The sequence below is a fragment of the Poecilia formosa genome, unplaced genomic scaffold (genome assembly GCF_000485575.1).
Source record: "Poecilia formosa unplaced genomic scaffold, Poecilia_formosa-5.1.2 Scaffold62, whole genome shotgun sequence".
Classification (NCBI taxonomy): domain Eukaryota; kingdom Metazoa; phylum Chordata; class Actinopteri; order Cyprinodontiformes; family Poeciliidae; genus Poecilia; species Poecilia formosa.
In genome coordinates, this window is record NW_006800001.1 from 568,322 (window position 1) to 594,178 (window position 25,857).

At 39.3% G+C, this 25,857-nt stretch overlaps 1 protein-coding gene and 1 long non-coding RNA gene across 4 annotated transcripts in view; one reads left to right on the forward strand and one right to left on the reverse strand.

Moving 5' to 3' along the window:
• quob (quattro b) overlaps nt 1-7,833 on the reverse strand; it is a 35,963-nt gene extending 28,130 nt beyond the window's left edge. For 2 of the 3 annotated variants that reach the window (XM_016672502.1, XM_016672501.1), the window contains exon 1: nt 7,523-7,833. In XM_016672502.1, coding sequence (XP_016527988.1) covers nt 7,523-7,525 — 3 coding nt within the window. In that variant the 5' untranslated portion in view covers nt 7,526-7,833. The remainder of the gene's footprint in view (nt 1-7,522) is intronic. The other variant, XM_007554199.2, reaches the window with a different exon arrangement.
• LOC107836475 (uncharacterized) lies at nt 666-24,918 on the forward strand. The gene is made up of 4 exons (XR_001662379.1): nt 666-1,235; nt 2,560-2,564; nt 17,383-17,393; nt 24,908-24,918. It is a non-coding gene; the product is annotated as an uncharacterized LOC107836475 (long non-coding RNA).
• Nucleotides 24,919-25,857: the final 939 nt, after the last annotated feature.

A 25,857-nucleotide genomic window follows, 5' to 3' on the forward strand; every position in this document is an offset into this window, starting at 1 on the left:
AGTCAGGCATAAATCCCAAACTCTATCTGGTTCTGCAGAGGCTGTTGCTTTTGATCAATTTCCAGCCGACCACATTCCCCCGCTGCCTCCGCTTCACATTCACGACACGGGGATTCCCTTTCCTCTTGCTATTGTCCAAAGCAGCCAGTGATTAAACTCTAGAAGGAGCTTCAGGCTCCAGCAAAGGTCATGGTATGACCTAAACGGGCAAGCCAGCATAGACAGGAGGCATTTGTTTTAAAAGTTGGCTTTCTCTTTTTCTTCCCCACCATTTTAGCCTCTAGCCCCACCGTCCTTTTGCTAAGTTAGCTAGTGAGCAAATAATTGCAGGTTGGAGCACACCGCCCCAGGCTCAGGCTAAAGAAAGTTTCACCTCATATTTGAGCCACAGTATAAACAACCTGTCAGGCATGCATTGGCAGTGAGGTTTTTTTTTTTTTGTCATTTGCTGCAACGATTAAAGCTTAGAGAAGAAAAACTGCCTATAACATAAATGTTAAGATGATTGACTTCAATTAAGTTGTAGCAGCTCTTGATGTGACATTTTGAAAGGATTTTTGTTTATGTTTTCCTGTCGATTGGCTCTTAAAATTCCTTTGAACAGAGTGTGCTCTCATTCCACCTCCAGGCAAAAGTGGCACTTAAGGAAAGATGTGCCGTAAAATACTTGACACCGCCTGGTTTCTCCCTGTCTGGTTTTGTTGATCTGCCCAAAAGCTAACCAGGTCAGCACTAATAAAGAGAATTTGGTAACCGATACAGATTTTTTATGGGAATATTGTGCCTGCTTTAACTTGCCTTACTGCTCACTTTGTCAGCCAATAAACAAATTCAGATTTGGAAGTTAGATGTTTTTCCTGGAGCCCAAAGTTGAACTTGAAGCTTCATTTTTGCTTTGGACTCTGAAGTGCTTCCCTTGTGTGATTTCCCTTTTAGACTGTATGTTTGTGATATTTCTTAATATTCATATGCTGGCAGCAGTTAACTATGTCTGATGAAGTGAACTGTAGCTTTTATCACAGGCCCAGATGTGAAGATGTGTGTTTTAACCCTTCCAGACCGAACGGATCGCCGACGGTCCAGCCAAATTTGCAGTACCGTAATTCCGCCACACTTGGCGCTATCTGAAAATTTCCAACGGTTTCTGAAAGGGGAGACATTGCTCTTTCCAGCCAATATCAGGTTATTACGGTAAATTCACTCCCGCCGGAGCAGGGGGTGAAATTAATCTGAGGGTCGCTCTTTTAATAGATGGTACTTTGCGAAAATACCTTGCTAGATATTGGAAGTTCCCGTTTTTATGGGTAAATGGACAAATATATTTATTCACAAGACATTTAAAGAACTGCGTACAATTAAAATAAGCAGAGACATCCAGGCGGAGATTTAAAACTTGCGTATTAAAGGGGCCTGACATCTTGTTATAATATTAGACTCATATTTTTAACATAACAGAGATGAAAAGGAATATATTAGCAGCAAAACATTTTCCACTTTTCATCATGTTTGTGTGGCAGCATTTCATCACCTTCCTAAAATAATGACTTAATTCAAAGAGTGATTTTTTTGCCTTTTTTTTTTTTTTTTTTTTTTTTTTGCAAAAGAAAAAAAAAAAAATAGGTCATTATTTTAGGAAGGTGATTATTTGGGGTATTCAGTGGAAAATAGAAACTGACATTATATAAATGATTTGTGAGAACTATAAGACATTTGCCACTGCTTAATAGCTACTATATATCCCAGCCACACTGTTGTGATAACATTTAATGTCACACTGTGCTATGTCCTCATCAGTGATGACAATTCACTTACACCTGCATGCATAATTCTTAAAACTGAAATACATGGTTTGACCTACTTTTTGACTGATTCAGCTTATCTATCTGACATTGTACATTAAACGTCAATCTGAAATCGCCAATTAACCCTCAAGTAACAAAAAAAGACAAAATAATGGCAAAAGCAAAACTTTCCTGAAGCAGCAGGAAGCTGAATTCCACACCTTTGATACTGATACACATGCGCAACCCAAAAAAAGACATGCATCACATACTTTAAAGATGTGACAGGAATTGATGTTCAACAAAATATTTTTCCACATTCCGTTTCAGTGTGCTAGCATACATGGCAAAATAGGAAACGTGACAAAAGTGACATCACTTTTCCCACTGATAATGCCAAATTTTTCATCTGGTTTATTGTTTCCTGTAGGTGTTAGACTTAACTGCTCTTTGTCTGGGTTTTTCTTTGCTGATGATGGATTTTTTATTTTTTGGAATACTGTTTATGAATAAAACGGGAAGGCGGGGAGCGAGAGAGAATTTATAGTCTTCCCAATAATATGGCTAAAATCTCATTTCATCATTTGGTGCCAGTAACATTTACCGTACCACTTAAAGAGGTCGTCTTATTGTTGCGGCTGCATTTTGAGGATTTAGCCTATGGTGAAGCATAAATGACCCCAAGCTCATAAAGTATAAGATGACGCAGCTTACCAGGAAATCGTTTGGATTGCGATGGCAACAACCACAGTCAAGAGGAAATACGTTTTGTACTCAGGTAAAGTGAGTGCAGACTTGAAGTGAGTCATTTGGTTCTCCATGTCTGACTCAGCATGATTTTTTTTTACATGTGGCTTAAAAAACCTGCTCTATAACTGGTTTCGCATGCAAACCACATTTGAAATGAGGTTTTGTCTCAGAGCAATTGTGGTCGTAATCAAAACGACAGGATTAGTCATACTCATATAATCAAAAACATGCGGCCAGTGTCTCTCATCCCTCTTTCACATTAAGTGTCTTCTGCCTAGTAAAGAGACAGCTTTGTCTCCTGCTTAACTCAGCAGAGTCAATTGCCATCTGAAATCTTTTCAACCGATAAAAATAGTCAATAGAAACACATCTCTGTTTATTAGGAGGCACTAATATGTTGCTCATTTTGTTTTTCAGTAGGAATCTGAAATTAGTGGAAAATAAAAGAGAAAAAAATAAACTGCCAAATCTTTGGGATGTAATGTAAAACTTGTTTATAAGGTGAAAATCATGTGATATACAATATCTAGAAGTTTAAGTGCACACTAGTTTAGCATGTAGACTGGAAATGTCACGGGTCTGAACAATACTACAACAGGCAGTCATTCTGAAACTGTCTCAAAACAATGAGCTCAATGTGTCAGGATCCAGCTGAAATATCTGCTGTCGTCTCTTTTGAGAAAACAATCTCTGACTCACAGCTGCAATTCAGAACAAGTATGAAGTCAAAAAAGTGCTTCAAAAATGCTCCCATTGTGTGCACGGCTACCAGATGTTATGAAATGCTCAATAAACTACTTTCATATCATCTGTTGCTCAACTAGAAAATGGAAGAAAAAAAAATACATTGACCTGGCAAAGGTGTTTGGTGAAAACCAGCAGCATGCCAGAACACACCTCGAGATAAAAGAAAAAGAGTCTGGCAAACACTGAAGATAAACTTTAGATATTTCTCTGTGAATGTACTACGAAAAGATTTGGTAGCCTGTGTGAATTTTAATGGGAAGGAAATGCCAAATAGCTCCAACGTATTTCTCTGTGTTTGATTACTACATGCTGTACACTGACAGTCAGAGTATGAAGATTTTCCCATGAATACGTTGCTCTGCTCTGGTTTTGAAAATATGTGGCAAGCCTTTGCTTTGTGGGTTTATCAGTGGTGGGGAAAATGATACGGCGCAACAATCAAGCAAAGAATATGAAAAAAAAGAATAAAATCTGAGTAGCTTGATCTGACAACCTTAGCATGTAAGTGTACATGTATATATCCGGTGTTGAACCACAGATCGTGTTCACGCAAACACTTATGGATAATCGCAAAATAAACATAAAATCTGAAAACCTAACCCTGTAACAGACTGAATGTTATTTGTTATGTTACTGGGGAAAAAATATTTTATACAGTATGTAACAAACCGTGGCTCCTACAGCTGCAATTATGTAAAATTAATGAATTGTCCAATATACAAGAGAAATCACTTGTATCTTGACTTAACTGACAGAAACCAGATTTATTATAATTTATTTCCAGGGACAAACAGATTATATGTATCACAACATCTGCAATTTTCTGACCCTTAATTTTAGCCATATTTTATTTTTAAAAATGGCTAAGAAATAAGACTTATGACTATTTTTTGACCGATTCAAGCTCAGCATGGTTTCATTGCTGATGGTAAACTTAGCATGGTGCCGCTAGCATTACTTAAAAACTAAACTAACATTAATATTAGTAAAACTTTTTGTCGTAGCAGAGGGGCACATGCTGCTGGAACAGGGCAAATTACAATAACTATTCAGACAGAAAAGACTACCAGGTTGCAATAGAAACAACACTTTTCGGTGTGGAGGTTGATACTGATGTCAGCTAAAGTCTGAATCAGTGAGGTGTGACGATCACAGAAATTGAAGAAACTATTTATAATGTCTACCTGTTTGAGGTTTATTTACACTGAGAGAGACAGAAAGAGCAAAACTTTCTCTAAATACCAGGACGGACCATGAATGGGTAAATTAAAGTTTTTGAAAACCTTTTCTAGTTTCAAGCTCTATATGTTGTGGAATATGTTAGATTAAATGTTGGCAACCTTTCGTAAATGTCAACGGTAAGAATCTACATTCTCTAGGGAATAAATACAGTGACTGTGTTAGTAATAATAGCAACGCTAACTGTACTGACCACTAATGTAATATATAATTTAAAATGTAAACTATCTGTCATCAAATTGTTTGTTTACTCTTACACACACGCGGCCTCCTCTTTCTCATAATATAAATAATTATATGAATAATTTCTAGCCACTCAGAGCAAAATAGATTGTTTATTAAAAAGAAATCTGAAATCAGCAAGAGGAAAACCTCAGATCACAAATAAGCCACAGATTTCTGATATGAATATCTTAATTACAAGATTAAGAATAATTTCCAAACTTTTTTAGTTTTATTTTCTCAGCATGTCTTTGCAAAGTGAATGCAGAGCAAGCAAAGCCAGGGATGGCGTTTTCAGAATTAAGGAAGTGAAATGATGTGAAAAGATGTGATGTGACTTGTTTTAGCCAAAGCAGGAATTCACTAATAGCTGTGAGAGGGGATTGCAGCTGTGACTGCATGAAGTCGGGTTACAATATACAGACCATAAGTCAAACTGCATTCTGTGTATTTTTTCTTTCTCGTGTCAATTGATGACTTAACACAAATAAATAATGAATAATCATGTCTGACTGACCTGAAAACCTTACTGCTCATTTACAGCAGGTTATTACTGCACTTAATCTATATCTCTAGCAAGGAAATGGAACAAAATTTTCTTCTCTTGAGATTTGCTGAAGAAAGTCCTTGACCTTACTTAATACTCCTGATTGAAAGACCGCTGCTAATGGATGTCAAACCGTAACCAAGTGCAGGTACAGTGCACACCAGTGAGAAGGGATCTGGGTTTTGTTCCATTGTTAAGTGTTTACCCAACATAGAAAGCCCTGCTCATACACGGTGCAGTAATCAGATGCTTTAGACTCTTCAGGTTTAAATGACTGTAAGTCAGGGTGGTCATGAAGGGAAAAATCACTCATGTTTAAGCAAAACAAACAGCCTTGGGCCTGAACGCTGGTTAAACAAGTATGCAGTTATGGATACGGAGGCAGATAAACTGCAGTCTAGACTTTTGACTCAATCTTTTGATAAGGAGTCTGACTGAGATTCATCAACTCAGATGTTTCTTTCAGTAAAGGAAGTTAAAGAGGTTACAGTTACAAGACCTTGCAAAATACGCTTATATATCTTACACTTTGTTAAATTCAAACAACATTTGGTAGGAATTGTATTGTAAATCAGCTCGAAACGGCGCACGACTACAAAGTTGAAGGAAAATGACGCATGGTTTGCAGGATTCCTTAAGAGTAAAAAATCTGAACAGAACAGGATCTTTGTGTTGTCAGCCCTCTTGATTCAATGTGAAACTACTTCAGACTTTAGTCATAGTCAAACGTATTTTCGTGTATGTCTCTGAGTGATTTGTACACTTAGATGCAGAAAGTTTTGCCCAATTTTCTAGCAAAATATCTTAAGCTCAGTCAGATCGGATGGGGATGGTCCATGAACAACAATTTCATAAGTGATTTTACAGAGGTTGAACTTCTGTCCCATTCTTCTCTGTTAGTCTTTTGGAGCCTTTCACAGATTTTCCAGCAGGATTTCTCTGCATTTAGCTCCATCAATTTTCCAATCAGTTCTGACCAGCGTCCCTGTCCCTGTTGAAAAAAAAAAAAGCTTCCCCATAGCATAACACTGCCACCATTGTGTTTCACTGTGGATGCTAAATGTGACGTATACTTTTTTTTTTCTCCACAGTGTTTTGCACCTTGGCCAGAAATTGAATGTTTTGTCAAATTGGATTGGAACAACTTCTGCCACATTATTTTTTATTTTTTTTATTGCCGTCTTTGTGACAGTTGTGTAAAATTAAAAACTAGACTTTTTGTCACTTTGTCGCTACTGGACTTTTTGAAACTCTTTTAGAAAGGTCATGTTGGTAGAGTCCTTTACTAATAGTTAAACGATTCTCTCACATTAGCTTGGGATCGCTGCAACTCTTCCAGAGCTCCTACAAGTCGCCTTACCTCTGCTATAATTGAGTCACGTTACACACACACACATACGCACATGCAGACCCTGAAGGCAGCCAGTTGCATTGGATTTTTTTTAAAGGGTATCAAATCCCAAAGGTTTTTGCATGTAGCTTGACAAAATAGGAAAAGATTTAAGAGGCATGCATACTTTTGTAAGATACTGCTTTACCACAGGTTAATAAAAACGTTCCCATCATGTGGCTAACCTGTTATTGTTAAATTAACAGTGCTGTAACTGGGATTAAACCACTCATAAAAAAAAAAGGTGTGGATACTTTTTGGAGAGCCACAACTGAACACATAAAAAGGAGTCAAATCAGATAAAGGGTGCTCAACATCCTGAGGTTTCTGCGTCAATTAACCCCAAAAGGATTCAAATGTTTAACACAAAAGACAATGAGCTTCATTCTCTCTTTCCCAGTAGGCAAATACTTGAAAAGCTTCAGATGTTGTGAGCTGTCTCACCAAGTGAGTTCAGAAAACAACAACAACAAAAACCTTCACTGAGCGTGGTTACAACAACACTGTGCAGACTTTGTGTGCTGTAAGGATAAGTTTTACTACCTAGAGAGCAAGTGAGGTGAAGTGGTACAATACACTCGGTGATCCTGGGAGCTCGGTCAAAATGCAAAAGAAAGTAAAGTTATTCGTGGTGATTTATTTATTTTTGTTGGCGGGGAGGATCTGCGGGTAAACAATTCATGGCTGCTAAACTTCACCCACAAATGCTTCGCAAAGCCGCAGACTTGTCCAACAAAAAACACAAGGTCTGAGTTAATGGGTCAGTGGAGCACTTGCTCGCTTTAACCGCAAAACAACAATGAACAGGAAGGACAAACAGGAGGCGACGTTTCCATGATACTTTACCATGATTGCTGGAGTTTCCCCCCCCTCCTCTAGCGGGCAGAAAGTTTCTTCATTTTTGGATCTTGATAATCCTCTTTACCTAGCTCCACTTGGCTCTGCGCTTGGAGACCTGCCATGTTTAGCATATCCCCACCGGAGACTGCCTGGAGAGCATCCGCATGACGGTGAGTCGACTTGATTGAAAAAGAAGAAAAGTCAGCCCCATTCTTCACGCACTTTAACTTTGTGGAATAGAGAGACGTGCATTGCTGAGCTGCCTGTTGATCCTCCAGCTCCTCTTTCACTTCTAGTTCACTTCCCCAGCTCCTCTGAGCGTCGGGTTGGGGGGGCGAGAGGGGGAAAGGAGTTCAGGGAGGGGGAGGAGAAAAGCGCTCCCTTTTCAGAGGAAAATCCCCCTCCAGGCTTTTCAGAGATTTTCTTTGCTCTCTCTCTCTCTCTCTCTCTCTCTTTATCGCGCATGCTTTATCACACACCCGCAGACGCAATATGTCACAATCCCAAACACAAAGCATTCAGAGAAACAGTCGCTGGCTGTTAACTGTACTCCAAATAGGAATCGAAACATTTCCACATCCCATTCTGCCGTGCACTCAAACCTCCCCATGCATCAGCACACTTTGAAGGAAGTGCACCTTTTTTCTTTTTTTTTTTCTTTTTTTTTGTGGCCCAGATCTGCAGAAATCCAGCCCCTCATTTTTGGCCCCTTTTCTTTGTGTTTTACTCCCCGACAGCTTTTAGGAGGCTAAGTCAGTCTTTCTTCTCTCTCTTCTAACTTCATAGACTTCCACTGTCTGCTCGAGGCTTTCTCATTTCCTCTCTTCAGCAGTTGTCCGCCGGGCAGACTGACCTGCGTTAGCCCAGCGTCAAAAGAAGAGACCACAGAAGGTTCCCTGCCGCGGTCCAAGCCAAGCAGGACTGCCGTCATACCGCTGCATAAGATCAGAGGAAAGTACTGTATATGCCCCGCCATAGGCTGCAAGTTATATTAGGTTTGAATGAAACCCAGGCAGGACCTGCTGCCATTGCAGGCAGAAGAATTCACTATTGTGGCTTTCCATGTGTAAAAAGATTGACAGGCCAGCATTTATTTATTTTTTGGGCTAAAGCCCAGAGAATGCATGTGATTCTGGTGGTTCGCTAACAGCTGGCCTCCACCTCTGAGTGTTTATCCATTTGAATTCCAGAAATTACATGGAAATCCATGAATATTTCCACACACACACAAAAAAAAAAATAAAATCTGAGGAAACATAATATTTCTTTTCATCAAAGATTCAGGTAAGGTTTCAGCTGAAAGTATTAAAAGAAAACTTTCCCCCTTCAGTCTGAGTTGTTTCGCACTCTGTTGAAGCTAATTTGTCCTTTATCCCTAAGCTGTGAAACTGATATTCTATGAGTTACACAGTTTTATTTACATGCCACTGAAATTTGCTTTTGAATTGTCTCTCTTTCATCATGCCATGAAGAGCTAGAATCAAATAGCGTTGTCATTGAATGTCACACCGGGACAAACAAATAAACATTTTCACATTAGCCAAGCCACAAGGCGCACTGGTGTGACATGATTTGTAAGACGTACAGTACACTGAAAAGCATTTTCAACGTAGGATCACTCCTGTTTTTTGCTTCTTTTTTTTGTCACACTTAAACATTTCAGATCATCGAGCAAAGTTATGCGAAGTAAAAACAAGAAGTTTTTTTAATTATTTTATTTATTTATTCATTCATTCATTCATTTTTAAGGGGAACAAAGTTACCCAAATCAACCTTGCCCTTTGTGAAAACACAACTGCTTTTCTTAAATCAAGAATTACCATGGACAAGGAACAGTGATTAACGTAGGCATAAGTGTTCAGTGCACCAAAACGTCTTCAATAGCACATTAAAGACTCGTCCAGGAGGTCACAAAACAAGCCAGAACGACACTTAAAGCACTGCGGGCATCCATTTTCTGACTTAATGTCAGTGTTCATGACTTAAATATAAGACAGCGACTGGGCAAAAGCAGCACTGAGAAACAAAAAGAAGAAGATTGACCACCAGCAACAAGCACAAATTGTTGTCTCAGAGTATTGCTCACTGTCTTCTCTTCAGGAAGAGGAGACAGTCTGCCCCCTTTCTCCCCTCAACACACACACACACACACGCACGCATACACTTCTGCCCATGGAATCCAGATGTGCTGTCCATCTACACCATCAAGGGCAGATCTTTGTTTCATGAGTCAGTGAGTGTGGGGATTGGAGACCACATAAATAACTCACACACTGTGCACCAGACAAAACTGAGACAGAGGAACGTACACAAGGATTAAGCGTCAATAGTACCGGAAATATGGCCGGACAGGAAATCTGCCGCACACACCCTTACCGGTTTGTGCATGTTCTGCAATTTATTAAACACAGACATAAACACACAAGCCCTCCATAAACACTTCTGTGCACAAACACAGACAGCTGAGAACCTGAGTGCTCCAACTACTCTCCCTCGTGCTCCATGTCCAATTCTTTCCTGATGAGACAGGAATCCCCCCGGAGAACAAAATGTAATTCGGACCCCTTCGAGGATTCACATCAAACCGGCGTTTACCCACACGAGCTCCCATACGGACTGAAATAGCAATGAATGTCTTGACAGTCTATAAAGAATGACTCCTACATCACATACTCATAGCAGCGGCCATTAAAAGTCTGGGAAAACTAACATGCCTCCTGGCAATCTACTCCCAGGATTATTTTATGGATCTATTATCTGACCACAACAAGTCTTTAGCGTTTAGGTTAATTCATTTGAGGTGCAATAAGCTGTTTGCATGTCAGAAATTGTGTGTATTTGGGGGTGTGTGTAAATCATGAAGTTATGCTAGTTTGGAGGCTTTATGATAGTTTTGCCGCTCATGCTACGTATGGAGATTAGCTAGCTTGGGGGAAACTAATGGTAGTTTCTAAGTCATGGTTGTTGTGTGAATTGTGGGTTTATGCTTGTTTTGGAGTTGTTATTTTTGATAGTTATGCAGTAATACCAGTTTACCCCTTTATGGTGTTATATTAATATTGGAGCGTTGACATACTAAAGAGTTTTGCTAGTTTTAGGGCCTTGTTCAAGTAAAGAGTTGTAATCTTGCAATGCCTCACATAGATTTCTGCATAAGAGCCTCTTTGACATTGATATGACATTTTTCTTCCATGAAGGATGTCCGGGTAGCTTTTTACATATCTTGATGGGACATGATGAAAGGACAAAAGAGGGATCTATCTCTTGCATGTTTCTCTTTCCCAGGAGGAGAAACCTTATCAGTGTCTGGCGATCTGAGCCTGTGACTGTGACATAATTTCCTGCTTAGTCTTTTCATGTAAGGATTGCAGGAAACCAAGGTTTGGTATTTGACATGTGCTTTCGCAAAACATAAGCAGTATGTGTCTTGGGCGTCTTATCTGTCCACTTAGTAGGTGTGGGGTGTTTTTATGTTTATTTGGCGCCTTTAAAAGCCAATGAGGAGCATGTTTAGAGTAGAAAGTTCCATTGAGTTGCCGAAGAAAACGTCAGCGTCTCCTGAAAAGAATGCACAGTTAGCAACATTCCAGATGTCAGCAGGATTCTGGGCATGTTTGTTGTTGTCTGTACTTGACTTTCATTTGCCTTCATGTATTCATGTGTGTTTGTTATATTTTCAGTCATCCCAGCTGAATGACTTCATTGTTGTCTTCTTTCACTTTAAACTGCTGTCACATTTAACACCATTGTTTCCATTGGGATTTCATGATAAAACATCACATTTTCACACGGAAAAGAGAAATTGAGCCATTCTTTTTGAGCTGTAACTGAATAAACACACAAAAACACTGAGGTCCTTATGTGCCTGATTCAGATAATACCATCCTTGTGCTTTTTTAGTCCCAAAATGTATATTTGGAAACAGACTGCTTTAGCGCCAACTGTTAGGGCTTAATCTACCTTTGTCACGACTTAACATCAAATTCTGATACAAATGAACTCCAGACACTCAAATAGCAGAGAAAAAAAAACCTTCTTGTTATTATTTCTAACAAGATCTTTGCCTAGAGATGGTCTTAAAATACATACACTGAGATCATCCCTTTTCTGTGGAGTATTGATGCAAAAGAGGTGTGTTTTTCTGACAAAAAAAAAAAAACAGTGACTGTTACATGTGAATCCCTCTAGGCAGTCAACTAAAGCATCAAAGCTAACCAGTTACACATGTTTTTGGTTGAATCCTCGTTGTTTCAAAGAGAGTGAGGTTTAGTCTCAGCTGGCCACAGCTGGTAGTTGTTCAGAGTCGAAAGCAAGAGCTAAATTCACAACAGCTCTCAGACTAGCCAGCAAAATTGTAGAAAAAAAAGTAAAAAATAAAAGACTATTTGAAACAGAAACCATCAGTCCCCAACCCATCAGTCCGAAGCTACAATGAAGGACTGACGATGAGAGCTGTGTGGACAGGCAGCTAAAATTCAGCAGGCCTCGTGCTTTTATTGTGGCAGGTTCTGATGTGAGAAGCTGGCAGAGAAAATGTGTTTTGGAAACTTTAAGTCCCTCGCTCTTTTTTCCCCCCTTTCCGTCTCCACCTTGAGTTAAAGATTACCTTCTAATTGATGGCTCAAGTTTTTTCTTTAAACTCCACAGCAAGACCAGAGGCTCTCGGAAAATTCACCAAGCAATTTCTTCAAAATCAATATATATAGCAAGCAAAATTTCTATTTGCAAATGCACTAAGTGATACAAATCTCCATTTTTGGAGACATGTAACATTTCACTTTGATGAAAGTAAAATTCAAATGTTCGCCCGTCATGACCGTTGTTGTATTTGGAGGGAAAAGCGAGAAGCTTGCAGGCTTGAGAACGCCATCCTGATCCCTTTCCTTTTTCTCTTCAAGGCAAAACTAAATCACAAACTTTTATCCTAAACTAAATCAAGGCCAGTGACTTTCACAAGGTCACTGGATTGAAGAAGTGGCAAGAATGCCCACAAATACTACACCGAGGCGGCATGTAATGGTTAATCCTCGACTTTAGATGTTTGGGTCAGCCCCGCTGTTGACACAATGGTGTTTGGGGAAAGCTGTATCTGAAAACACCGCCTGCTGCCACGGGCCATGGGAAACGGAGAGAAGCTCGCATGCTTGCTGAGGCAAACTGCTGCATACACACACAGTGTTGTTTTAGGTTAATCTGAGGACAACAGGTGTGTGAGAGAAAGAGGCAGCCTGGAGGGGACGTCTCCATGCTTTCTGTCACACGTGATCAGTCAAGAGTAAACACATCGCGGTTCACCGAGGTTGGGAAAAATGCTACCCGATGCAAAAGAAGGGGAGAAAACCGGCCAGTAGGAGGAAGCCGAAGAGTTTATTTATAAAAGAATTTTTATAATAAAGTGGAATGTAACCGGATCCAGCAGCAATGAATTAAACAGCTGCTTTAATGAACTTGACATGTGCGTAAACTGTGGTGTTGGGAAACACAGAGACCACGAGACAATACCCGAGTTTTATTAAAAGACCACAGAGTCGCCACAAGTGAGAAAATCTAAATCGTCAGCTGTCCACACCCCTGTTTTTCTCCGTCTTTGCCAGTATCTGTCTCATCAGCTGTCTCATCATTGTCTCTGGGGATTTGTGTTTTTTCCCTGGGATCGCATCTCTTCCATTGCCAATCTCTTAGGGCTTTTCTGATTTTGGAGTTCCCCAGCTGTTTTCTTTTTTACTTGTCTCATAAATACTGCATTTTGCCTAATTAATTCCTTCTGAAATTGGACTTGGTTTCTCCATTTTTGCTCAACTTTATATCGTTAGACTTTATTTTTATCAAATTGTGAACGCAGTAATAATTTTACGGCCATTTTTATTGTTGTGCACGAAGTGTTTCCCAGGCAACACATAAAAAAAAAAACAGACAGAGTAGCGGTGCAAATGTACACAACATGAGAATACAATCAACATCGCTGAGCCTATATATAAACCTATGGAAGTGCTAACAAATGGGTATCTGGGTCAATGTCCAGAAGCAGCTGTTTGAGAGTGGCCTCCAGCACGCAGAGGTGATTTACAGGATCTAATTGGATTTATCACTTCATAATTGTATCTTTAACTGGACAAAATTGAGAACTCTTTTATCTCTGTGTGTGTGTGTGTATGTATGTGTGTGTGAGTGTGTGTGTGCACATCAAAAATGTTCACCTTCTGAAATCCCTTGTCATCTTGAATAAGCAACTCATTCTTTCAGATCTTTTTTTTTTCAGTTTCTGCATTCCTTCTCAGATGTGCTCATGTAAAACTAGATTAGAGTTACTGCCTTCATTTCGGTTGTCCCTGTGTCTCTGCTTTCATTGGTTTGTGGGAATGAATGCAGAAGATGTTGCAACTAACCCACGAGGCCACAGCAATGGGTTGACAGTGACGAGGATGACTGCTTTGAACAGCTGGAGGAGGATTTATGCCAGGGTGATAAAATTAGAGAGTGAAGCCCAGAATATTATGCAGTGTCTTGCAGGAGTAAACATATTCCTTTGTCTTTTTCGCAGTTTGCCACTTTGCAGCTGCATGTTTATGATATATTCATATTGATTGAGATTCTTTGTGATAGATCAACACAAAGAAGTGGTGTAAGTGGGGTGGACTTAAAAATGTCACAAGGTTTTCAGCATTTTATGTGTTTGGATTTATGTTGGACTTAGGTCCTGGGCTATCCTTACACATTGATACATGGTTTACTGGGTTTCCACCACACACAGCATTTTGCACGTAAGGCTAAATTTTTACATTTTGGTTTTATCAGATGTCCTTGGGCCAGTAAAAGGGAAAATATATGTACGCTACACTTTTGAGGTTTTTTATTAATTATTATTATTATTATTATTATTATGTGCATAATCTAGAGGAACATTTTAAAAATAGACCCAAGTACACATACACATTAACCTCTGACCTCTTAAAATAAGGTATTGCAGTTCACGCTCACAACCACTAGGTGTCATGTTTCATTAACTCTAACAGCCACTGAAGGACAGGATTTCAAGAAGTGGAAAACGCTGCCTCTTAAGACAGAAAGCTGTGTACACACTTGACACTTTTCTTTTCTTAAAGTTGAAGCATCTCAAGTAAGCAAGAGCTGACTCTATGTCTGAAACACAAGAGTCTCCCCTAAAACTGATCGACTGGAATAAGTCAGGACCAGACAAGGCGTGATAGTGACGCTGCCAGCTGAAAGTAGTCATTTTAACTGACAAGATAAATTGATCCAGATGGCATCATGACTCAGCTGCAGTAATACCATGACCTTCTTCTCACCTGCCTCCTTCCAGGGTATTATTACCAATGGAGCAGAAACCTGAGCCTGGCTGCACTGGGATGTTCATCCAGGCATAGTTAAGCCACACACAGCTTTTTCTGCAGAAACATTTACCTGGTTTTATAGGATTAAATGAGGCTATGCAAACATCTGAAGTAAAAGAGAACAAAAGTAAAGCTCAGTTTCCTTCTAGGCAATGCTATCTCCATATCGTCATATCTCCATGAAAACTTGTTTTTTTTTGTGAACTAGAAGGTAATACTGTTGGCTACTGCCTCAAAAATAAGACTGATAAATTCAGATTCAGTGGTGTAGATAAAACAATGCTTTTTTTCCCCCCAAACAGGACTAGGTTGCCAGCATTTCGCACATCTGTCAATTCAAAAAAGAGAAAATGAGGAAGAAAGGGGGAGAGAATGTGTGGGTGTGCATAAACAAGTAAGGAGCCATGCATGCAATTAATCTGACACTCACATCTGCAGCTCCAAGGCTTTAAGCAAAGACACACACACATCAACATTTACGACCAGATCATCAATTTTTATTTTATCATCCTTTGGGGAAAATTGTGTTTTAAAAGGAACTGGTTAAATGACTCAGATAAAAAAAAAATTCTGAAAAAATGTTTCCATGATAGGTGCCATAAAGGTTCTGTTTAGTGGTTTTCTACCCTTGATCTTCCTCTCTTGTTTGTGATGTTTACGATGTCCAGGCTTATTGTCGATCCCCCCTCAGTTGTTTAGCAGAAATCCACCTCTACTGATCCTGAACATCCAGTTCCTATGACCTGAATCAAAGGGCACTTTCACGGCAGTTCTGTTTGGCCCGCTTTAAAACAACCAAAGTTCACTCCTTCAGATCATCAAATTCATTTAGGCAGAACTGAATCCTCATCCGAACTCTAGTGCTGACCAAGCAAACTGTGTAACTCTTAAATACATGCATGAGATATAAAAACCTTCAAATCTTGTTTTCCATAATGTGCATAAAGTGGTCGTCTGTTCCTCTCCATTGTTTTTCTGCACTGCTGAATTTGGCTTATGCATAAAAAGCAGCACAATGGTAGCTCTCTACGGCGCTTATAGTAAGATGTTTTATCATTTAAAGGAAGAAACTTTAAGCCAAGTATTCGTAATTTTTAGTTGTCCAAGCAAAAATTAAGATTTGAGGAACAAACTGAGCACCTCATCCATAATTGGACAGACGATGCAACAGTTTTCATTCATTTATATCGGCTTTGCAGCTCACCTCAAGCACATTCTCCCCATTCAGAATGAACATTGCGCATTAAATTCGTACCCAGAGAAACGTTCATGTCAGACATTCATATTTCCAATAGGAATTAGTGGTAGGTGTGTTTTTATTAAGCATTAAAATGGTTTTCCACCCTCACTAGCTGCTCTTTCTTCTGCTTCTAGTCATTGCACAACAAATAATCAGCTGATGTAACTGCATGAAATTGCCCAGGCCGTTTCTTACAGTGCAGTTTAAAAGGGAACCTAAGTAAATAAAGGTGCAGCATTCCTCACTGAAGTGAAGTAAGTCCCTGGGATTAGTATAATGCTCAGAGTTACTGATTTCTTATAACAAAAAAAAGTCCAAAGAGGGTTCATCACGCTCTTGTCATCCATCACATAGATTATGGTAATGTTCTATATGCTGGTCTTAAACGCCCCTTCCTTCAGGTCCAGATCTAGATCAACAATAAGCTTTCATCAAATACAAGCTGAACATTTTGGACATTCGGCAAACCACACAAAGTATTTACAGTTGCAGCTCGACGTCTACGTGACACGCAGGTGTGGGTTTGAATTTAGGGACACACACCCGAGACCTCCCAGACTTTTCTTCCAAATTCCAATGAGAAGGACGGACGCCACTGATTTTAAAGAACCATGCGCATTTCTGTGTCGTTCAGTGTTTCAGAGGGCTTCCCTACGCACCTGTCTGTGCCCGTGTTTACTCAGGACTCTGAGGATTTCCTTTCTTGAAGCAGTTAAAAGCATTTTGTTTTGACAGGGATTTAGTTCAGTGTGTCTGCTGGAAGCAAAAAGAGGATATTTAGGAAGGTAACAGCATGGTGCTCTGTATGTTCATTAAAATAACAAGTAGAAGACCATTTGTACATTTCCTGAATGTAGTTTAACCGGTCAAATTGCAAAATCTGCATTCCCAAATTAAAAGGAAAAGTGTTAGGGATTTGAAGGCCGGGGTTGTTATAAGTACATAACAACAAGAGGCACTGAAAAAAACAGGTTGGTTAAAAAGCAGCAATTTTGTTAAAACGTCGTCTACTACTTATTAGATCCATTAGCCTGAACGAACAGAAGAAACGTCAAATTTTACCCAGAAGAGTTCAACTAAGAGCTAGGTGTCGTAACAAGTAACAGAGGCAGCTGATCCTGGAAGAGGCCACAGGAAACAGAAAGGTCAAGACCTCCGGTCTTCATGACTCAACATATTTTGCAAGTCTAGAAAGAAAACAGCACACCCGTCCGTCAATGTCCCCGACCAACAGGTGGGACTTGCTTACAGGGGACAGACTTTGAACTGCGCAGTTGGGAAACTGGTAAGGCTTTGGTTTGCCGGGACCCTCCAGGATCATGAGAACCACTTTTATTATCCTCAGACATACATAAAACGTTTGTGTTTTTCTTTGCTTTGTCTAAAAGTCAAACACGAACAGGTTTCACGTTGTCATTTTATAACGCTATATGGTATCCTGACATTTCGAAACTTAAAGCAACTCATTTATTTATCCGTCTCACCACGTGAAAGCATAAGAGTCCCTCGCAGATCAAGAAGAAACAAATAAACGACGATTTAGGAAAATTACAAAACTGAAAGGAACGCGAGTGTATTTGCTTCCTTTAGTTTGGCTTTGACAGCTAACAACAAATTGTTTGTTGTTGCGCCACCATAACTGAGCAAAAACATAGTAATAATTAAAATTGTAATAAGTAAAAGGTACATTTTTCATACGGATATGCTTGACCTGCAGACGCATGAAGAGCTCAAAGAACTCTGTAATCCCTGAAGATGGTTTTTAACCTGAACTGTTGTGAAGTTTCTGTTTCAATTTTTAATCTTTTATCCTTTAGTTGTTTCATTTGACCACAAGTATAGTTTAAAAATTTAAAAAAAATCTGTGACCTTGAAGCAGTACCACTTTCAAACCATTAAGTTTAATGTAATTTTTGTTTTCAAATCCATAAAACATAACTTTTTCAAATATGAGCAGCCATAAAACAGGAATACAGCCATTATGTCACGAGAAAGAGCAGTCTGTACACAGACAGCCTCTGCTTTACTCATTTAATGCTCTAAAATAAATTTTTTTTCAGGTGGATAAAATCTGAAAGATCCATTTTCAAAGTTTTACCAAATTAAAGTGTCATTTGAGAAGGATTTTGTTATTCGAGTACCATTATTTGCAAAAAAAAAAAAAAAAAAAAAGACTGAGACTAAGACCAAAGAAGAAAATGAAGAGTAATTTGAACTTACCTGGTAGTGTTTTGTGATCGGTTACCAGAAGAGAATCATCTTTGCTCCTTGTCTTTGGAAATCCCCCAAAATTTGGAGAGTGAGCTGCCATGACCCGAGCGACAGGTGTATCCCTGGAGGAAGGGTGGAGGGAAAAGAAAAGAAGGAGGGGTTAGCGATGAATGAGAGGGGAGTTCATCTTGGATAGATAAAACCTTTGTGTGAATCTGCGGGCATGCAGCAACAAGCACAGTTTTCCTGAATCCTCTGTTGTCGACGTTTTATTCCTTCTATCGCTCTTTGCGGGGGAAAAAAAATAAATAAATAAATAAAAAACCACAACAATCTACATTTTAATTCTGCAGAAAACCATTTATCGCCATCTGGGTACATTTCCATTTCTACTAGGAACATACTGACCATCATCACTGATCAGCTTGTAGAGTTATGGAGGTAACCTCTTTTATTAAATGAAAAAGGATGCACACACTATCACCCTGTTCCTGCTTTGCTCACTGTGCCTGTGTGGTACCCTTCACAGGAAAATGGAGCTCTGAATTTGGGTCAAGCAGCCCCAGGAGTTGCAAGGTCGCCTCGTTCAGACTGCACCATCATTCAGTGAATCACACTTCACTGTGCGTATCTGCACATCTATTACAGGAACAAGCTCAGCAGCGACATACTTTGATATATCTGAAATCAGAGCTGTGTGAACCAGAGAGAGCAGAGGTTGGTTAATACGCTTGATGAAGTACAATAAAGTGGGACCAGATGAGAGTTTCTGAAAAATTTTCTGTAAGTGCAAGTTTTAGTTACGAATCACAAAGAGTAATGGTTGTTATTCTGAACAAAAACAGTCAGTCCCTGATGAACCCCGTTCTGAAAAAAGAACTAAAACAATATTAATCTGATAATAGGATGAATGGATTTAATCAAATCTAAGAATCCTCTTTTTCAAATAAATGCTAAACCAAGAACAAACTGTGGTATAAACACACTGGAATATTTCAATCCGTGTTTAAAAAGATAGCGCTGGAAATGCTGTCTATGTCTGAGGGTTTATATGCAAAGAATAAAGGTTCCCTAAATTTAAAAGTTCATGCAGAATTGTTAATTTGAGGTTTTAACATGTGCACATATCTGCAATGTTGAACTAGAGATGGTCAAGTGCAGTTTAGGTTCCTTGAAAATGATCAAAGTAGCCTTTTACTTCAATGACAAATCAAAAGCTGCATAAAGATACTGAGTGGATGTATGCCAACATTTCTTCAGTAATTAAACTGGAAACCACAAAACCCCAAAGGGTTTAGAGAAATGCCATCAAAACCACACTAATGGAGAGGAAGGATAATAACAAATCATTTCTGGCTGAAACAGAAGGAATAAAGAGAGACAAATATGTAGCAACTGAAATAAGCAGCATTTAGTAAACGGCATCATAGTGTTACACTTATTAAAACAAGTCACATTTACACAGATAAGTTCTCTACCTTATTCCCACGAAGATGCTGTGCACACACATCACCGTGCTACGAGTAATTTTATGAAACATTCGTTTTGGTCAAGTACGTTTTTAAACAGACATGCAGGACATCACAAGTCTCCCTCATCCATGCTTAGAGCAATATCTGATGGCTCACTTTTGGATGTAAAACAAATAATTTCCTTTCTTTGGACAAGCTGGCATGCAGGAGCCTTGCAGTATGCATACAGAGTAACCACACACTTTTAATGTAGGCAACTTGAAATAAATGCTGAAAATGTTCAAGTGGAAGAAGGACGATTTGTTATTATGGTATTTTTTTTATTTGAAAAATCTGAATAATTCTATGCAATCCCTCCAAGTTAATACTTTGTATTACCCTGTTTTACAGCAATTACAGGTGGTGGTCCACCTGCTTTGCATATTCTTCCTTGGAAAGAGAGGATCTGTGAAGAACAACTTGCAAGTCCTGCCACAGATAATCATATGGTGTTAGTAATACAAAAGGTGTTGATCCAAACCATGTCACTGTTGACATGGTTTGCTCTGGCTGTGCGGTTAGGACCGTTCCCCTGGTACAAAGTGAACCTCCACCTGAGTCTCCTTTCTCTGTCTGTTGCAGCTCCCAACAGGTTTTCTTCTAGGATTCCTCTGCATTTGGTTGAGTCCATCTTTTATTCAGATTTGACCATTTTTTTCATGATGCTGTTTGTTCACTAATGTTCTCTACCAAACTTCTGAGGAAAAGTTGGATTTATGCTTTGAAGAAATTATACGCCAGTGTTCTCCATTTACTCATAGGTGACTTTAGATGTTTGCAATGGATTTTATTTAGAGGCATGGGCTGAGTAAAGTGAGGCGTAAACACATGCCACACTATTCAGATTTTTCTTTGCACAGAACTGTGGAAAAACATCCTTCTCATGCACTCCTTTTAGTCTTTGTTGCTGTTCTATCACATCAAATTCAAATAAAACGTATTGAGTTTTGTGCCGCATCATATTTAACCTGGCAGCTGATCAAACCAAAACATATTCTTTTGCCTTTTATATTTGGGAGTACCTGCTCCTGGCAATCCTGATTTATGCATTAAAACTACTAATAAAGATAACACTTGATATCCAAATACGGGCAGCGGACGTGGCGCTTCACGACTCAGCAGAACAGAAACAGAAAGTCTAATGAGCCGCAGTTTGATCTGCCATCAGAACCGCAGGCCTGAGACGAAAGTGAAATATTGGGAATGCAGAGTTTGTTTGTGTTGCTTCTCCGATCATATCAATGAGACGCGCAGTTGTTGCTCAACCACAGATGACTGCGCTCGTCTGAGGGAAAACTACATCTCCTTAGGCTAATTCCGACTTCAAAGATGTGTATTTTTGGCAAATATGACTCATTTCCTCCTGCCAACGCTGGAGCACACTTTCACACAAAAATGTTGTTTGGAGAACATACACTTCTGTGTGAATTGAAATGCACTTCCGGGCATAACATTGCGAGGAAAATAATTTAACAATTACTCTGAATATCGAGGTTCCTCTGATTAAATTACATCCTTTTATTTCAGCGTGCCGCTCTACGAAGAAGGAAACCCACAGGTGATTTGAGGAAACAAAGATCTGCAACAGAATTTCAAAACCATCCTCCAAAAGTGCAGCTGCTCAAACAAATATGGTCTTGACAAATAAATTAGTAGTTTTAGGGAATCAGAATTCACAACCCTAATTTGAATGATAGTTAATGTGATAAACGACACATTTCTCATCTATGTTCAATCAGTGGTGATGAATTTACAAGGACGATGAGGATAACCTTGTAACGAGAAATGTTAACACTTCTCATAGCAGTGTTGTAGTAATAGAATTTAAACTCAACGTTTTCTCACTGCAAAGTCGACAAATGAAAAATACGACCGCATTCCACCCACATGTAAATTCTCTTCTAGGTGCTGCAGTGTAACTCTGTCTGCATGCATTTATATCTTCTCTTCACTATATCTTAGGCCAGCTGTTTATGTTTACCATTCCACGGTGTGTAAAAAGAGGGATCTGTGCCATTGGGTGTTTAATGACGCAACAGCAACCTCTGGTGGATGACAAGGTGGGGGCAGATGTGTGGTTACATGTTAAAAAAAAAATTTGAAATCCCCTCCTAGATTTTTTTTTCTAAGCACTTTTTTCTTGATCTTATTTGTGAAAGTCATGAGGTGAATGCCATGTGAGGCCAACATATAACCACACTGTCTCCAAGCTCACTTTTTTTTTTTTTTTAAAACCCGAAAAAAAAAAAAAAAGTCAAGGCTTTAAACTCATCTTGAGAGGAGTTGGCCCCACTTCTCTTCACATAAAACACCCGTTACCACCGGAGCCTAGACCAGTACTGATCCACGGGTGGTTCGGCGCCGTCTCGCCAGCACAGATTGACGAGTCAGAACCTTAACCAGACGAAACTCTTGTCCCTGAAGTGCTCTGACAGTTCTCTGGTTTTGCTTCAGGTTGGAATTAAGAAAATTGATTCTGCAGACAGGTGGGCTTTATAGATATAGCCAAATGAGATCAGGTGGAAAGGATATGTAATTGACTTGACTGAGTGATTTTGTGTGAAAAGCATCCAAATGAACAGAAAGGCCCCTCACACTGCAGGACTCCATCGCCGGCTCGTTTGTTGTGTGCGGGCCTTTTCTGTTCGTTCAGATGCTTCTCGCTCATGTTGTGGCTGAGGCACCTGTCGCCTTTGTTCGAGGTGCAAACGTGAGCCTTTGTATCTTTTGATTGATTTGTGTGTCACAAAGGCATTTATGTGTTGTCTAGGTGCCAGAATGCTGGCTGGGTTGAAGAGGATCAAGTGATTATTTACCCCATTTTAAAGGGCGCCTGGGTAAAGTATTTACACCCTTTGACTTGAAATGTTTTTTCAAATGTCCTCACATTATAATTATACAATTCTATAATCCTTATTAGAATGTTAAAAACATGTGAATAATAATAATTTGTACAAACAACAAAAGGTTAAAACATCCAAATACGTTTTTGGCACAATAATGCTCTTTGTGGCAGTCTTTTATGTGAAATCTCAATAAAATATGTTTGGAGTTTCTGGATAATAAAATATTCAGAAATTTGCAAGGAACGTGATTATTTTTGCAAATTATTTTTGTGAAGGCAAAATTTTTCTTGTCCTCTAGTTTGTCTACGTACAGAATTTCCTCCAAGCGTGCAAGTGCACATGATTTGATCGACTATTTTTAAAAGGCCGTAATAATGGATGCATTTATTCTGTATGATGAAATATTTAAAATTTCTCAACCAGCTCAGGTTTTTTTTCTGCAAGTTAGATGCTTTCCATGTAATTTTCACTCAGAAACCTTCGTGAGCAGTACCTTGTGTCAGGGTATGTATGTCTAACAGGCATCCATATTGTGAATTTCGCCCACACAGTCCAAACTATGTGCCTGCAGTACTCACAAAGTTGCAAGCGCAGGGATAATGCTGCAGGAAAAAAAAAAAAAGGCATCCTCTGTCTGTGGGTTCAAAGTGCAGGGACTGCTTTGAAACTGGAGGGAAGTTAAGAGTGCTGCATGGTTCCTAGTTAAACTCACTAACAAGAGGATATTGCTGTGCGGTGGTAGTCAAGTTTAGCCTCGAATTTGCACCATGTTACAAAGGAGAATGTTAAATGATTCTTACCAGATATCAGAGCACGACATGGCACATGGGATTTAAACTCGTTTGTTAAAAACATCTCAGTCCACGGTGTTTCTGGCATTTCCGCAAGCTGACGTCTTAGGAAGATGCTCCTTTTACTATGCATTTCAACATGCTAAAGAATTTTCCGTGTGAGATCATTACACCTCCACAGCAGAGCGTGCCGAGTATTGAGCGAGACCATCTACAAGAGACTGCCAGATGTGACGCTCTGTGGAGTTATGAATGATACCCTGAGGTTTCACTTCCATCAGATGTCAGCCTCCTTTTTTCATCTTTTATTTAACCTTTCTTAGGAAGCTTGGAAAGGGGTGACAGGTGTAAGGAGAGAGCTGGCAAAGCAGTGCTAGATATGTGTCAGACGTCACAGAAGACAGTAGCGTGATTATGACCTTTGCAATAAAGTATTCAGCCCAATGTTGTCGTTGCTAAAAAACATATAAAAAATATCAGATGAGGTCATATAATTTGATTAAAACCAACTGTCTAATGTACAACTGCATACCTCCACGTTGTGACATAGTAAAACAAACAATGTGTTGCTTATTTCACCAAAATATTCAAAAATCATGCTCATTTGTTGAACCCACGTTGCATTATGGTCATGTTTGCACCTATTTAAGTATCAAAGGTGGCTTCTCATCTGACATTCAGCCTTTTAAAAAAAAACAGCATGCAGCTTGATGTGTGGCACTCTGAACGTGGATCAGAAAAATAAAAGACCAGAGCTGTTCTGAAGGGCACACCAAAAAGGCTGTAGATATTAATGTAAAGCCAAAATGCAAGCCTGGGCTGCTTAGAATTTGTCTTTTTGATGAAGAAATTTACAAGATTAAACAAACCTTGAATAAAAGTTAAAATAATCTTCTACAAAATGCGATTAAATAAAAATATGTATTATAAAGATGAATGGACAAATATTCTGTCCCTTCTAAGGGACTGGCCTAATTCATCAGAGGTCTACTGAATTGTCATTTCTAAACTATAAGCCTCTACTTCTTTTTTTTTTTTCACACGCTTTTTGAGCATTGTTGCTTAAACAAAGGGTTTCGAAAGGCTGGAACACTGCGTGATGAAGAGGACAGCACAGGCTAAAGGGCAAATTTGCCTGAAGACAAATGTGACATTGACAGCAACAATGAAAGGAAGACTGAGTGTGTGTGAGGCTGTTCAATTTGAATACTGAAGAAGACGACTTCAGTGGTTTTAGTGCGCAGGAGGAAGACGCAGAGAGCCATTAATGACTTTTCCCAGTAGGCTACTTCTTTCTTCTTTTTTTTTTTCAGCAGTCATGTTTGAGACACTGTTAGGAAAAATTAATTTACAATATGTTTTTATGTGTGTCACCAGTACATATTTTATTAAAAATCTTTCAGAGTAAATGACCCAGTGTTGCAATTTGTGGCAACATAGACTTGTGGCTAATAGACAACTGTGGCTAATGTAGTACTTTTAATCTTGTTAAGGTTGGTGCTTCTTATACTTAGGTATTTTCAAGAGTTTTGGGAATTACGGTTGTTTCACATTGAGGTGAATGAAGATCACCTAAGTGTATTGGGTGTGGCTGAACTGACCATAGCATACCTGTGTCTGGAAGGTCCATTCACTGGTTAATCAGTGAAACTGGCTACTATTACAGCGTGAAGACAAAATAACGCCCCAAGTAAATCGGAGAAAAGGTTATTGAAAAGTAGAAGTCAGTGGATGGATCTAACATCTCGTGGGATTCAGTTAAATCCATCATCAAGAAACAGAGCGTGGCACATGTGCAAACCTGCTTAAATCGGGCTGACCCGAGCGCTGAGAAGGAGACTAATGAGAAAGGTCACCAGGTCACCGTGACTACACTAAATGAGTCACAAGCTTTCAGCAGCCGAGATGGGAAAGACTCTGCGTGCAACAACTGTTCCCTGCTTCTTCACCAGTCATTGGAAAACCGCAAGTATTTTTTTCCTTCACTGCGCCGCCGTGTGCTGCTCTGACTTTAACCAGCACACAAACCTCCAGTGAAACACACTGACGTCTAGTGGGTCCAACGTGAAATAATGAGCTGAAACTCCAAGCGGTGCGGATACTTTTGCACTGTGTTCGTAAGTACCAAGGCTGCAGCAGGGCTATTTAAACCCAAGCAGAGACTCTTACTGGCTTAAATGGATAATGTTTCTGTGTGATCATATTGCAAGATTGCACAGATTAATGCAGCAGTGTGTAATTTCTTTTTCATCTGGTTCTAATCACCATGTGTCAGCTTAAAATAAAGCACTGAGGATAACCTAATGAGAAAGAAAATACAGATAGAGTGTCATGAATAATGGAACCGCTGGGCAGCAGGGGGCTAAATACAGACACAGAGCCATCAATAT